This window comes from Balearica regulorum, chromosome 1, assembly GCF_011004875.1.
Source record: "Balearica regulorum gibbericeps isolate bBalReg1 chromosome 1, bBalReg1.pri, whole genome shotgun sequence".
Lineage (NCBI taxonomy): Eukaryota > Metazoa > Chordata > Aves > Gruiformes > Gruidae > Balearica > Balearica regulorum.
The window spans coordinates 100520358-100534042 of NC_046184.1; the positions used below are offsets into that span (position 1 = coordinate 100520358).

Genomic DNA, 13685 nt, shown 5'->3' on the forward strand with positions numbered 1-13685 from the left:
TCCTAACACCCCTTCTGCCCCTTCCCCCTGCCCCCCAAAAGAGAGTGAATAATCCAAAAGCAAAGCAGGCTTGCATAAGGGCTTTCTGATACAGGGACCTGTGACAGATTTCGTTGCTACAGTAGTAAAATGTAGATAATTTATAAATTATCTTAATTTGAAGGTGAGGCATTGTGCAAACATTGCATTTGTTATTTTCCCCAGTTAGATCAAAATGTAAAGAGGCATGTCCAATATCAGTAGCACTGTTTATTACTCTAATCAGAAGCAGGAAATATATTTTCAGCTACTCTAAACCTTATGTGTTCTTTTATTATGCATGAGCAGCTATTACTACTGTTCAGCCGTATACATCTCTTAAGGTGGTCATATTGCAATCTCTGCCTTTTGAATGGCTTTCCAAAAAATAAAACAACTTTTTTGCATAAAAAGATATTCTGCAAACATAATTAAGTATTGAAATTTACATTTTTATGAATATAACATCTTCACACATAAGATTGAATCCATTGTAAAAATTTTAGAGGCTTTGCTTCACTTTGTCATTGGAGCTAGAAGAAAACAATTTTATTTTACATTACAACACTGAACACATCTTATGCCCTTGAACATGAACTGCCTTGAATTTTGTTAAGACTCTGTTCTCCATTCTCATTTTCACACTCAATGAGCCACTACTGTTTCAGTCCGAAAGGGATCAATCAGTAAAGCTGTTTCATGAAACTAGTTGTACAGTCTAATCAGATTCTTTAAAACTCATTTATATTTAGCCAATAGTCAGAAATCTAGCTTGAAATGCTGCTCAAGATGTGACCTCTTTTTTGAGTATAATTTGGGAATACATAATCAGATTTATGAAAAGAGCACACTTTAAAAAATAATTTTCGTATTGTGTTATCCATATTATGTTCTAAACATTTTAAAAACCTATAAATATCCAAATGCCTTTTATTTGCATGTATAGATTTGTGTTTCCCTACAAGTAGATATTTAGTTATTAACATAAGACTTTTCATTAAAATTAAAAAAATAATAAATTATTAATAAAACTTGCCAAATCAGAAATGTAGGCTCATAGTAAATTTGTTGATTCATCAGTTTGTATTGCTAAACAAAGTCTTACAGTAACGTAACCATCTAAACTCATAGACTTTTTTTCCCTGTCATCTCCTGAGATCTGTGATAAGGAAAGAAAATATGGAATTTTTCTTTTGCATCCTCCCTCGAATACTGGTGTGGCACTCCAGAAATTTTCTCGAGTGGACATAAAGCAAAAGTCATCGAAGGGGATTGCTTGGTAAAACGACGTTTAGACAGTGAACTCTTGTGTTGGAACAAGTATCTCATCTCCTTCAAGGAGGAAGGGTGCATAGGGTTGCCAGGGCGGTGTCTCTTGTGATAGGGATCACCAGGAATGTTGTTTAACTTTTAAAAAGTGCACGTGTCCACCTCCAAAGGAGGAGTTAAATGCCCACCACGACCCTGTGACTCAGGCCAGGAAAATATTGATTGTCCCCAAAAATCTGCAGAAGCTATGGATCTAAGGGTGGAATTACATAAGTTTGGCAATAAAATGTTTAAAAATAAAGGACTAAACCTAAACCAGTAAAAAGGATAAGGCCCATAAGTCTGTGGTGTGAGGAGATGTTTTGAACTATACTCTGCAGTTAGACCCTAAAACTGTCTGTTTCTCAGAGGACACGTCCTTTTGGTTGGACAGCCCAGTGTGTCATGTACATTCGGGGCACTGAATATCTGGATCTTCCACTGCCTCGGGAAGCCTGGACCCACATATCCCACCCACATACCATTGCAGCTAGACCATGAGATCAAACACCAAATGTTCTTATCCAATTTGTTTAGAAAGGTTAAATATTCCCTGAGGAAGAGTCAAGAAATTAGGCTGGTCTTTCCTCGCAGAATGTTCTATCATAAATCTCTTTGTCATCCTATTTCTCCATTCTCATACCCAAAAACATTTGTAATTGCTTCCCACGTGGAAGAGCTGCACTGGAAGGGACCAAGAGCGTTCCACCCTGCAGTGCTGGCGAGGGCAGGCTCAGAGATGGCAGCAGGTGGGGCCTAGAGCTCTTTGCGTCTCTGACATGCCAGGGGAGTCATCCGACCACCGGGTTACTGGATTAAGAAAAGGGGGTAGGGGAGTGCTTGGGCAACAATACAAAATAAAGTATTACCTTTACCTTACTACTGCTAAAATCAGTAGGCGGTTCACCACTGACTTCAACAACAACTGAGCGAGCAAAGGCTTTAAAAAAGCATCTGCAAAAAATGTAACATCGTACAAAGGACATCTTAACCTTCATACAACATAAATGTTAACCATACATTTTTCATCAGCAGCTGATGCCCAACGATGATAAGTTAGCTTACTGGCACATCACCAGAGACACAGAGCTTTGCCTTTGAACACTTTTTGGTAGAACAAGCATCTTCTCAGTCAGTTGAAGTCAGGCCTCAACAACTCGCAGACAATTTTTTATATATTCAAAGCAAATTAGCTGAGATTTACATACTTGTTTTTAACTGTGGCTTCTCTTCAATTGCCAAACGGATGTTCTAGTTCATTTCTTCTTTTGTTTCTGTCAGAAGTACAATTATAAGGCAGAATCTGTTACTGCTTGTTGAAAGCAACTACTGCTAAGTGAGCTCAGCTCTACTGCCTGCTGCCTCCTACCATCTAGTGGCACCTTAAGAACGCTGCTCGCTCGCCCTCTGCTTATTCAGTTATATGGAGAATGACAATGAATGTATACTTTTTGAAAAGGGAAATGTGTCTGGAGAAGGAATACTTCGTTGTGAAAAGGGAAAATAGTTTTCCTACATAAAATATTCATGGGAAAATAGACCGGGTTCAATGGTATAAATTACTAATGTCAGAGAAAAAAATCTGTATACGGTGGTCTTGTAAAGAGTAAGTCAGGTTTGTTGACTGTATTCTTACAGATCTTTTTTTTTTTTTTTTTGTGTGGTAACACTTGGATTTTAAGTTGAAAGCTGCAGAACGAAACTATTCAATATCCTAAGGAAACACCTATTAGAAACACACTTTGCTATTTACCTGGAGGGCGCAACAAAAATTTAGAGATTATCAAGAGTCAAGAATAATAGAAAGGCTATAGCTTCCTTTCTACTTACATAATTTCATTAAGTGCATTTGGTGCTCCATTTTGCAACAGATGTTTCTACTTCACTTAAGGAAAAAGAGATTAAATGTCAATGTACTAGGAATTTCAGGCTTGAGATGTTTTCAATCAAAAGGCATGTTCTGAGTAATTATATGACTTTGAACAAACATGAATCATCTAAAATGTTTTCTGTTCTTTGAACTGAGATTTTTTGATTTTTTTTTTACAAAGTGCTGGTTTTGGTGAATTAGACTACAAATTAAACCAATTTTTTATCAAATTCTGAAAAAGGTATATTTCTTCCTTTCCACTTGCAGCAAATGGACAAGGCAAATTGACAGCAGGCAGAATGTAGAATCTCAACATCCAGAATATCTTTTGTTTTCTTTAAACATTTGCTGGTTTGCATTCTGGTCAACAATTGATAAGTTGTCAACATATTTTCCAGGGTGGAAAAATCCCCATAAGGTGGACTGCTCCTGAAGCGATAGCTTACCGGAAGTTCTCTTCAGCAAGCGATGCATGGAGCTATGGGATTGTAATGTGGGAGGTGATGTCCTATGGTGAGAGACCGTACTGGGAGATGTCCAACCAGGATGTAAGTACTGCCAAGGACTAATCTGCAAATTGTTTAAATGTTTCTTGAAAATGATTGTCACTCCCTGCCCTGTTTTGCTTTTTCATTCACTTTCTAGGCTGGAACCTCAACTTATTTAAATCAGCATAACTCTATCAACTTCAATGGGATAGTTAATTTACGGAGACCTAGCCTTCTGTAACTACAACCTGGAGTAGCTTCCTCCTGTGGATTAAGACATATTACAAAGAGTCATAGCCAGGTTCTGATGCTGGCTATATGTGTGGCATTCACTCAGATCCCTGGGAATCTGCATTAGATAGGCAAGTCAATGCAGTTCTCAGTCAAGCTATAACTCAAAACTTGAGGGAATACTGGAACTATTCTGATGGTAAAGTTGGCCCATTATCTCCAGCACAGTCTGACAGCACCCTTCAATGGGCATACATGGTTAAATTCTAAAAGACTTAAGCTGCCATGAGAAATGTATTTACCAATTCTCCTTTCTAAGAATTAACTGCATTCTGTTTTTCCTAAAAGCTGCATATAGGCTTAACCACAGTGCAGGACAATAGTCCTCCCTCATAACAGTTATGTTTTCTCCTTGGTTTTTGTTTTTGTTTTTGTTTTGTGAAAGTTGTGGCCAAATAAGCCTTCCCAATTAAAAAAAAAAAAATTTTGCTTCTAGTGCAATCGAAGGCTTCCTAGAAACTGAAGCATGGGAAAGGAAGAATGCTTTTTTTCTCCACCACAGTTTAAATGTTCACTAATATTCTTGTTTGATGGATCCGCATGACAGCTCAAACTGGTATACTCAGTCTTCCCACCAGCCATCAATCTCTATGTCAAAATGCAGAATATCGGTCAACCCATCTTAACCTCTCTCATATATGTGCCTAGAATACCTCTGCATTGGTTCTGAGGAGTTGACAAGACTTTTCCCAGATGGCCATTTTTATATTGTTGCTAATTATTCAGCTGTTCAAGTCTGGTTGCTTGTTAAGGCTGATCAGTCATGTGGGGATAAGGATTTGAGAGAGATTTTCATTTAAAAAAAAAAAAAATCATTTCAGAGTGTTTCAGGAAGGAAAAAAACCCCAAAACCCCCACCTGAAACTGAAAAGACTAGCAGAACTAATAAAGCCTTATTTCCTTTAGGTTCGTACCCTACAGCCTCACCAGTACCATAATCCTACTTCTCTCCAGAATTTCTCTTGTGAGTTTAGCCTTTTGAATTAGACTGCCTCTCCTATATGTAATTCTCCCCGGACAATGCCTACAGCCTCCATCCCCCCCTCCACACAACTACCTGCCAGCAGCCCAGCTCCCTGCTGTGCTCCTTAATTAACACCAGGTATGGGACGATACATGCTGTGCCTGGTTTTGAGCTACGCTTCTGTTGATTGATCAGGCAGTGGTGGCTGGTTGCTCATCTGAAGAGAACAAGCAACCACTGAGCTGAGGTTGACCTTTTTCTTCAGTGGAGATGTTAGTTTGGTACTATCTGAACTATAAACACATCATGGGCCTACTGTGAAATAAGTGGGTAAGCCCAGTAGGCTCAGTTCTGTTTCCCACAGCTAGCAATCTGTTGGCATTTGAGATGCCTTAGAGTAACTCAGATTTCCACATGTGGCTGATGCAGGATATGCAGGAGACCTGAGTACTTCTGGAGCAACAGCTGAAGGCTGGGCAGGATACCTTAGGGAATCTAAAAGTAGATACCTATGCTTAGACAACTGAATTAAGGCTACTTTTTCCCTGGGGCACAGTGTGAAATCATCTGTGTACAGATTTCTCATATATTTAAGCCTCTATGTCCTACAACCAACTTTATACCTCTGCCAGCTGCTGATTCTTACACAGCTTATTTAATTTGATTCAAGTGGGCCAATGGGTTCAAAATTAATAAAAGAAGACGAACAGGCAGACTCCTACTAACAATGTCAGTAGCCCAGCTATTTCCTTGCCTGAACCGAGAGACACTTATCAGCCCTTGAACTACCATAGTTTGCAAACACCAGTTTAAGGCAAACTGCCATTGTTTTCCTTAAAAAGCTCCATTGTAAGATGTGGTGGTTTAGGAGCTGATTGCTAAGGAGTTGAGACATCACTTTGGCCCTGCAGTAACAGAGGGTGCTGTTCTTGAGCTAATCTGTTCAGAAGCAAAGCCAAACCCAGCCATGGCAGTATCAGCCTGTTCATTATTAGTATGCTGTTGCAAAACCCAATTACTCTGTATTGCATGGAATGCACTTTGTATCAAAATGCACATATAGCCTCACATTTTCTGCCTTCCCAAACTAATAGATGCAATGGTTAGTTTCACTGTAAGCCTTCTTTTAAGGGGAGGTCGAACAGAACAGGGAGCTGGGAAGAAGGTACTAGTAAATCACAGAATCACACAAGAGCTGAGGTTGAGGGACCTTTCAACTGTCTACTCCAGCCCCCCTGCTCAGGCAGAGTCAGCTAAAGCAGTTTGCTCAGAGCTGTCTCAGATTGGGTTTTGACTGTCTCCAGAGATGGAGACTTTACAATCTCTCTGGGCAACCTGTGCCAGTCACCCACACAATAGAAAAGTGTTTTCTTACATTTCGATGGAATTTCATGGGTTTCAGTTTGTGCCCATTGCCTCTGTCCACTCAACTCTCTCTGAGTAGTAAGTACAATGTCCACGTGTGCCTTTACAAGCGAGGTTCACTGGGCAGTTACTTTTTCCCTTCCACCCCCATTAGCACTGCCCAGTTGAGGGACTGTGCTCATTGGTTGTTGTTTAACCCCAGCCAGCAGCTCAGCACCACACAGCCGCTCGCTCACTCTCTGCCCCATGGGATGGGGGAGAGAATCAGAAGTGTAAACGTGAGAAAACTCGTGGGTTGAGATAATGGCAGTTTAATAGGTAAAGCAAAAGCTGTGCACACAAGCAAAGCCAAGACAAGGAATTATTCACCACTTCCCACGGGCAGGCAGGTGTTCAGCCATCTCCAGGAAAGCAGGGCTCCATCACGTGTGTAACGGTTACTGGGGAAGACAAATGCCATCACTCCAAACATGTGTACCCGCCCCCTTCCTTCTTCTTCCCCCAGCTTTATATGCTGAGCATGACGTCACATGGTATGGGGTATCCCTGTGGTCAGTTGGGGTCAGCTGTCCCGGCTGTGTCCCCTCCCAACCCCTCGTGCACCCCCAGCCCACTGGCTGGTGGGGTGGTGTGAGGAGCAGCAAAGGCCTTGGCTCTGTGTGAGCGCTGCTCAGCAGGAACCAAACCATCCCTGGGTTAGCAGCGCTGGTGCCAGCACAAATCCAAACCGTAGCCCCATGCTAGCCACTGTGGAGAAAATTAACTCTATCCCCGCCAAAACCAGCACATAATCGTAAAAGCAGCAACATCTCACAATCCTTTCTGCTATTGCCCCTGTCAGTTGCCACTGGCGCATCCTCTGAGCATATCGTGGGCAATAGTCTTTTGCCTGGCTTTCTTTACTGTATAGTTGGTGTTTCATTTCTCCCTTCCCTCTGCAGCACCTCATTCATGGCTGGTTGGTTGGGGTTTTTTTGACTCTCCCACCATTGTTACCACTAACTGCAAACGCGGGGGAGAGAAAGACTTTCTATCTGATCCGCTTGGCCCCACTATTCACCTCCTGGGAAGAGGGTTTGAATGACGTGTAGGGCCCTCACATAGAGCCCAAGTCACCAGGTGAGAGCAGTGCACAACACAGACCTTCATTCCAGCTGCCTCTCCCTTTCTTTGAGGCTGGCTTCAGCCTGTCCTCTTCCCCTCTATCACCACCTATGGCGTATCTATTCAAGGCTATGCCAGCAGTGAGAATTCATAAAGTGACCCTGCCATTTAGAGTATATTAAATATTCTGCTACAGCATGAAGATAGCAACGTTTAATTACTCCTACATCCAAAACAGAAGTATCTGTTAATACAGAATAATGATGCGGGCCCTACGGATGCTGCTTATGCTAATGATGCTGACTCCTGGGGCTTTCCATGTGGCTCAGCAACGCACAGCACAAAGGACTCCGTTTCTCCAGAGCCCTGCCCACAGGCTTCCAGTGCCAAAATGTTAATAGTGAGTACCTGTGACCTTCTAAATACATTTAGTGACTCTAAATGTCATTAGGAAATTTCAAGTTATTAGACATATTGTAAAGCTTACTTTGCTAGATATTGGGACATATGTTTTAGTACAATAAATTACCCTGAATTCACATGAGCTTATTTTGCAGAAATAATAGGACTTCCCCAAAGGTGAGTGATACTGTACATATGGCAGAGAAAGTAACAGAGAGGAGCATGCACTAAACAGATTCATAAGACACATTATGCAAACAACTGTTGATAAGGTCTTGCATAAGTATAGTCAGAGGTTCTGCTACAGGAAAATATCTGGCAACGTTAACATTACAACCCTTACTGTGTTTTGATCATAATAAAAGTCTTCTCTAGTTAGCAATAAAATATTTATTGAGTTGGATGGGTTTTTGTAAAGTACCGAAAGTTTTCCAAGTATAAACTCTGCAGAGCCGAGTCTGTTTTTTCACATTCCGTCTTACAAATTGCTTTTCTAATTAAACAACTTCGAGAAATTAATTCATGTTTTTAGACAACGGCTGAGTGAGTGATGTTTTGAGCAACTGCCAGTTAAATGTTCGTTTCTTACGTGCATAACATAGAAGCCAATGCTATGCCCACTGCTACGCAAAGGGCGGCGATGCTAGGAGAAGCGAGTTCAGCAGTGACTGACATGGTGCCTATTTGCCATGCGAACGCATCTTCAGTCAGATGAACGGTGAGGCTGAACTAACTCTACCAAGGGTCTCTTGTCCAACCCCTCGGTCGCAGCAATCACATCACAAGGAGCCAGCACAGGTAGCACAGAATCCGAGCTGAAGTGGAGTGTTAAATTGATACCTGCCACCTAAATAAACCCAGTCTTCTTTTCAGAGACCACAACTGTTCACAAGTACCCATCAGGTCAGCTCAAGCCAGGGAGACTTGACGCTTCTGCAAATATAGCGTCCTCTATTTATATTCCTAAGCAGGGATTTGGAAGCTGAACTTTAGGCAACTGAGTTTGAAAATACCTCTCATAAATTTTTTAATACTGTACACAGTATAATGTAGAGGCTTAAAAATGTTATTAACTTTGAGAAATGTTCTTGTTTAAGTAAATAACCATTTTATTATTGTGGGAAGTCAGTTCCGACCTGTGTTGGTGCTGATTAATGCACTTCTTAGATGTGTGGCAGGCACCAGAGGTGTCCATTAATTAGGGCTGCCACACAGTCTGTCATGTCTTACTGCTTAATTAATAAACATTAGCTAAGATATTGAACTTTCCAAGGAAACTAGTGTACTGATGAACAGATTGTGCTAAGAGCCTGGCTTGCTAATGCTTATGTGAGGAAAGGAAGATTTATATTCCATGCATTTGGTTTGTAGAACAGCTGTGAGTGAAGTCTACTGGGACACCTGTTAGAAGCCACTGTATAAATTAGTGCATGTTGCAGAACTACAGTATTTAAAAAAGAAAAAAAGAATATTTCATGCATTTTAATCAATACGCAAGGAAAATACTGTAGCAAACAGAATAAAAGTCCTTACGCTTAGGAAAGTTTCTTGTAATAGTAAAAATAACTTGCCCTAATATAGTTCTTTCAACCCATAGATATCAAAACACTTGGCAGGCACCTGCGATTGGCTCTGTACCATGAGGCATGAGCAGCTGCCTCTCCCTCCTGGTAGATTTTTCAGATGTCATCAGGACATAGGGACAACATCCCTCTGGACTTTCTCCTGTCTCAGTCTCATTAAAAAATCTGTCAGTTTATTTTTGAAAGCAAAAATCTATGTTACTGTTAATAATGCAATGATCAGAAAGATTACAGCTTAATTTTCAGATGCCATTTTTGCAAATTTCAAATGATTTTTAAATGAAACATGCATTAATTTTATGTGGAAGTCCATAAAATATTTTTCAGTTAATTTTGGTATCATAATTAATATTTAATATTAACTCTGTCTTCAACCTTTACAGCTATCTCTAACATCAAACAAAAATGATAAAATGTACTTAACAGGCTGCAGTGTTTAATAGCATCTGTGTAAAAAAAAAATATATAAAAAGAATGGTCCCCTATATAAGCGTAAAAACCTAAGCTTTAAAAAGCGTGGAAATAATTAGCCATGTTAAGTGTAAAAAATATTCCCTTCCCCATATAGTTTATATTCTCACCTGCCAAAAAGTGTTGCTCGTAACGATACACCCTGTCCATTTTACTCACCTTAATGCTGACCCCCAAGACCGTCTAATGAGGTTTAAACATACTCATCGCTAAAAAAAACCCCTACAGCCTCTTTCTCAGTGATTGATGGCAGCACAGAATATTTGCATGTTTTCTTCCTTTTGATACCCATCGAACGTTCGTCACAAAACCAGAACTAGAGAGCAGTAATCAGCCTTTTTGCCAGCAGACTCAGGGCTTTCTGTGTATAGAAACTAAGCTAATGTTCCTGCTCTTTTGGGTTGAAATAGAAGGGGCGTTGATTTGCCAATGTGGAAAGAATGACACCAATTGCTAGAGCTGTTGCTATATCCTTCTTGGAGATAGAGACTTTTAGACCCTTTCACAATTAATGCGGTGCTTCTTCAACTTTAAACTGGCACAGAAAAAGGCATTTAAACGATGTTAACATATATAATCTTTGCATATTATATAATATATAATTTTATATTACTAAGAAAAAATTAATACTTCCCTTTTAAGTATATGGATATCTAATTCCTCTGTTTGGAGAGAGGTGCTGTGCAAGTAGTAAAGCAGGAGCTTAAATAAATAAATAAGGAACTAAAAAGCTCTAATTCTTCCTTTGAGACTTGATTCCCATTGCAGTATTAGACACTTATCGCATCTTTACTCTTGCTTCTTAGACTCTAAAAATAATACTTGCTTCACAAGGGATACTAATGAGGCAGTATTTGCAGTTTATTTTTAAAATGTGCTGGTATTAATGAGAAATTGTAATTATCCCAGCACCAGCTGGCATTTCTCTTCATGAAATGTTCGTTTTGAACAAGAGAGGAAAAAAAATGCATCGTAACTTCTTTTTTCAAAGATACGGTAAAATAGAGTGTGTCGGAGAAAATATGATGTCTGGAAAACTGTGGTTGCTTTTGAGTTTTTTCCTGAATAATTTATTCCAGAAAAAATTCATCAGCCCTCTATTGTTGTGTCAAGCGAATGCTATATGTTTCATAAAAGTAGAGAAGCTTTTCCCTTGCTTTAAAACCAAAATATATTTCAGAAATTAATCATTTGCAACAGGTAGTTAAATGTAAAGACTATGATATCTGCATTTCTGGGCTGCTAAAGATTGCCTGTTCAACGTCAAGTGTCAACTAAGCTATGCCCCGCACTGGAACCAGTACCTGTGTTTTATGAAGCCACTTTTGACAGACTGCTTGAGATACGTATGTTTGACAGTTTTGTGAATAAAATTGCATGCAGATGGGGTTGAATTTTACCCATCCTGAGTCTCCAACAGGAACAATCTGGGGGCACATTCATCATTAGAAAGCAAGGCTTTGGAGAAAATATTTCTCTGTCAGCCTGAGGGTGGTTCTTTCCTGTAGCAGCCATTTCGGCAGCCTGGATTTTGGGCCACCGAAATAAATCCCAGGGAGATAAACAAGTAGCCAGAAAGGCAGGTGGAAGGATTCTCACACTGACGTGTCGCTCACTGCTAGCGATCACCTCTGCGTGTGCGTGGCCGTTCCCGTCTGCCGGCGTGTGATCCGTCAGTACTCACGGGCGCCGCGTTCAGAGATCTCTGCGGCAGACAACGCTGCCTTTGGAGCAGCCTGCGCTTCCCGGTGCTGTTGCCGATGGGGCTGAAACTTACTCCGTGCAAATCCAATTCCCTGCCACGTTGCAAACGCTTGTTTTTCATGCGTAGGTCTTTCTGCAGGGTACAGGAGGGCTATACACCGTAGGCTCAAGTCACCTCATTTTATAAAACTGAGATGCCCCGCAGCGTACAGCTGCGAGAGTCTTGTTCCGTTCTCTACCATGCCATGAAGGGGAGCTAAGGGCCTAATGAGGCGCCATTACTCTATTTGCATAATGCTTGCAGCATAAGCATTAAGCATTGCTAAACGGAGCCAACAACATTAATTCAGAATTCAAAAAGAGAACGAGGATATATTCCAGGATAATAAGACTGAATATATTGAAGCTACAGCTAGTGCTATAAAACATTGATTTGCTGTAAACAATTTAATGTACCCCCTTCCAGCTGCAGTAATACGTCTGCAGCATGTACATACATCTGTGTGAAAATGATAAATGTCTCCTTAAAGCAGAGTGGGTATAAATGCAGTAGGTATGTTTCTCAGAAGTGCACTGGGTTATTATAAATATTGTGTCCAATCATTTGTACTTTAGAGAACATTTAGCATTGGTTGAATTTTTATGTGGAAGGGTTATGTGTGTGTGGTAGGGTTGGTCTTTTTCCTAGCTTTGTTTTTGGTAAACTACTGCTTCTCTTTCCATTCTTTTATATACAAGAAATCTTGACTATGTAATTTCTATCATCTGCACCACTGTGACCACCACTCACTGCAGAACCCAATAACCCTTCCTCTTGTTTTTTAAAATCTTACATAGAATGAATCCAGCCAGCTTTGATGGACTTCACCTACTTTTGCTATATGTGTGTCTATTTAGACAATGTTTTTTGTTACCAGTGTTACTAAAAACAAGCCTCCTTTCAACTCTGATCAAATGTAATTTTTCATACATGTGATTTATCTGTGACATCAAATCTGTTTCTTTCCAAATCCTGACCAAACACGTTTTCCACATCTGCTGAATCTGAAAGTTTTACTCACTTTGGGGTATATGGTAACACCATAATTTTATTAACTTTTGTTTAAACAGCTTGGACATCCAGGTTTCTGAGAGAGGCTGTGCAAAATAATGTTGTACTTCACTGTACTGCCTGAATTAATCACACTCTAATGATCAGCAGAAACATACTATCACCAAGTAAATTTTCCAGGTGCTGCAATGTGCATTTGTCGTGCTCGATTGTATCGTGACATTGCCACACACAAACGCTTTGTCAGGATGCAAGTGTTAGAGCATCCCAGTAGGCAGAGGCCAGCCGAGGTTAGTCTGTGGCCCTGTACAGTACAACATCAACCTGAAGTGGATGAAAAAGATAGTGATACTAGCTAGTTCTTTCTTCTCCTCCTCCTTTTTTGGCTGTTTGAAGGGAATGGCTGGAGAGCCTAAAAAAGTGCCTACTGTGTTTCATGTGCCTACTGTGTTTCATATGCCTACAAAATACTTCACATCGCTTCTGGTCATACTCCTGCCAGTCCTGATTCCCTGAGTGAAGCCCCAGCAATGCATAAAATGACGGTGGCTGTGCCATCAATTGCTATCACTGGTTTTTAATTGTCAACTTTATATTGTCCTTTCAGCGTTTAATGCCCAGTAATCATTGTACTCCTTTAGGTTATACTGTCTATTGAAGAAGGCTACAGGCTTCCAGCTCCCATGGGCTGCCCAGCTTCTCTTCACCAACTAATGCTTCACTGCTGGCAAAAGGAGAGGAACCACCGTCCAAAATTTAGTGACATTGTCAGCTTCCTAGACAAACTGATCCGCAATCCGAGCACCCTTCATACACTAGTGGAGGACGTACTTGTGTAAGACTCTTTTTGGTACTTTTTTCTTGTATAACACATGGTGGCTATCATTAGATGGCTTAGGGCATTAAGTAAGGGTAGGGGAGAGCAGCAAAGTTCTGAATTCACAAAGTTATGGGGGTTCAAATAACTTTGAGCCCCTTATAAGAAACTGTTGAATAAGGACTTTTTTTCTCCAGCCATGCAGATTATATTAGGCATTTTTCTTTTTTTCTTTTTTTTTTTCTAAAC

At 40.4% G+C, this 13685-nt stretch overlaps 1 protein-coding gene across 9 annotated transcripts in view; it reads left to right on the top strand.

The window, feature by feature from the left end:
- The window catches only part of EPHA6 (EPH receptor A6), a 511564-nt gene that overhangs the window by 492431 nt on the left and 5448 nt on the right, over positions 1-13685 (top strand). For all 9 annotated transcript variants that reach the window (XM_075768276.1, XM_075768293.1, XM_075768260.1 and 6 more), the window contains 2 exons: positions 3595-3744; positions 13261-13454. In XM_075768276.1, coding sequence (XP_075624391.1) covers positions 3595-3744; positions 13261-13454 — 344 coding nt within the window. The remainder of the gene's footprint in view (positions 1-3594; positions 3745-13260; positions 13455-13685) is intronic.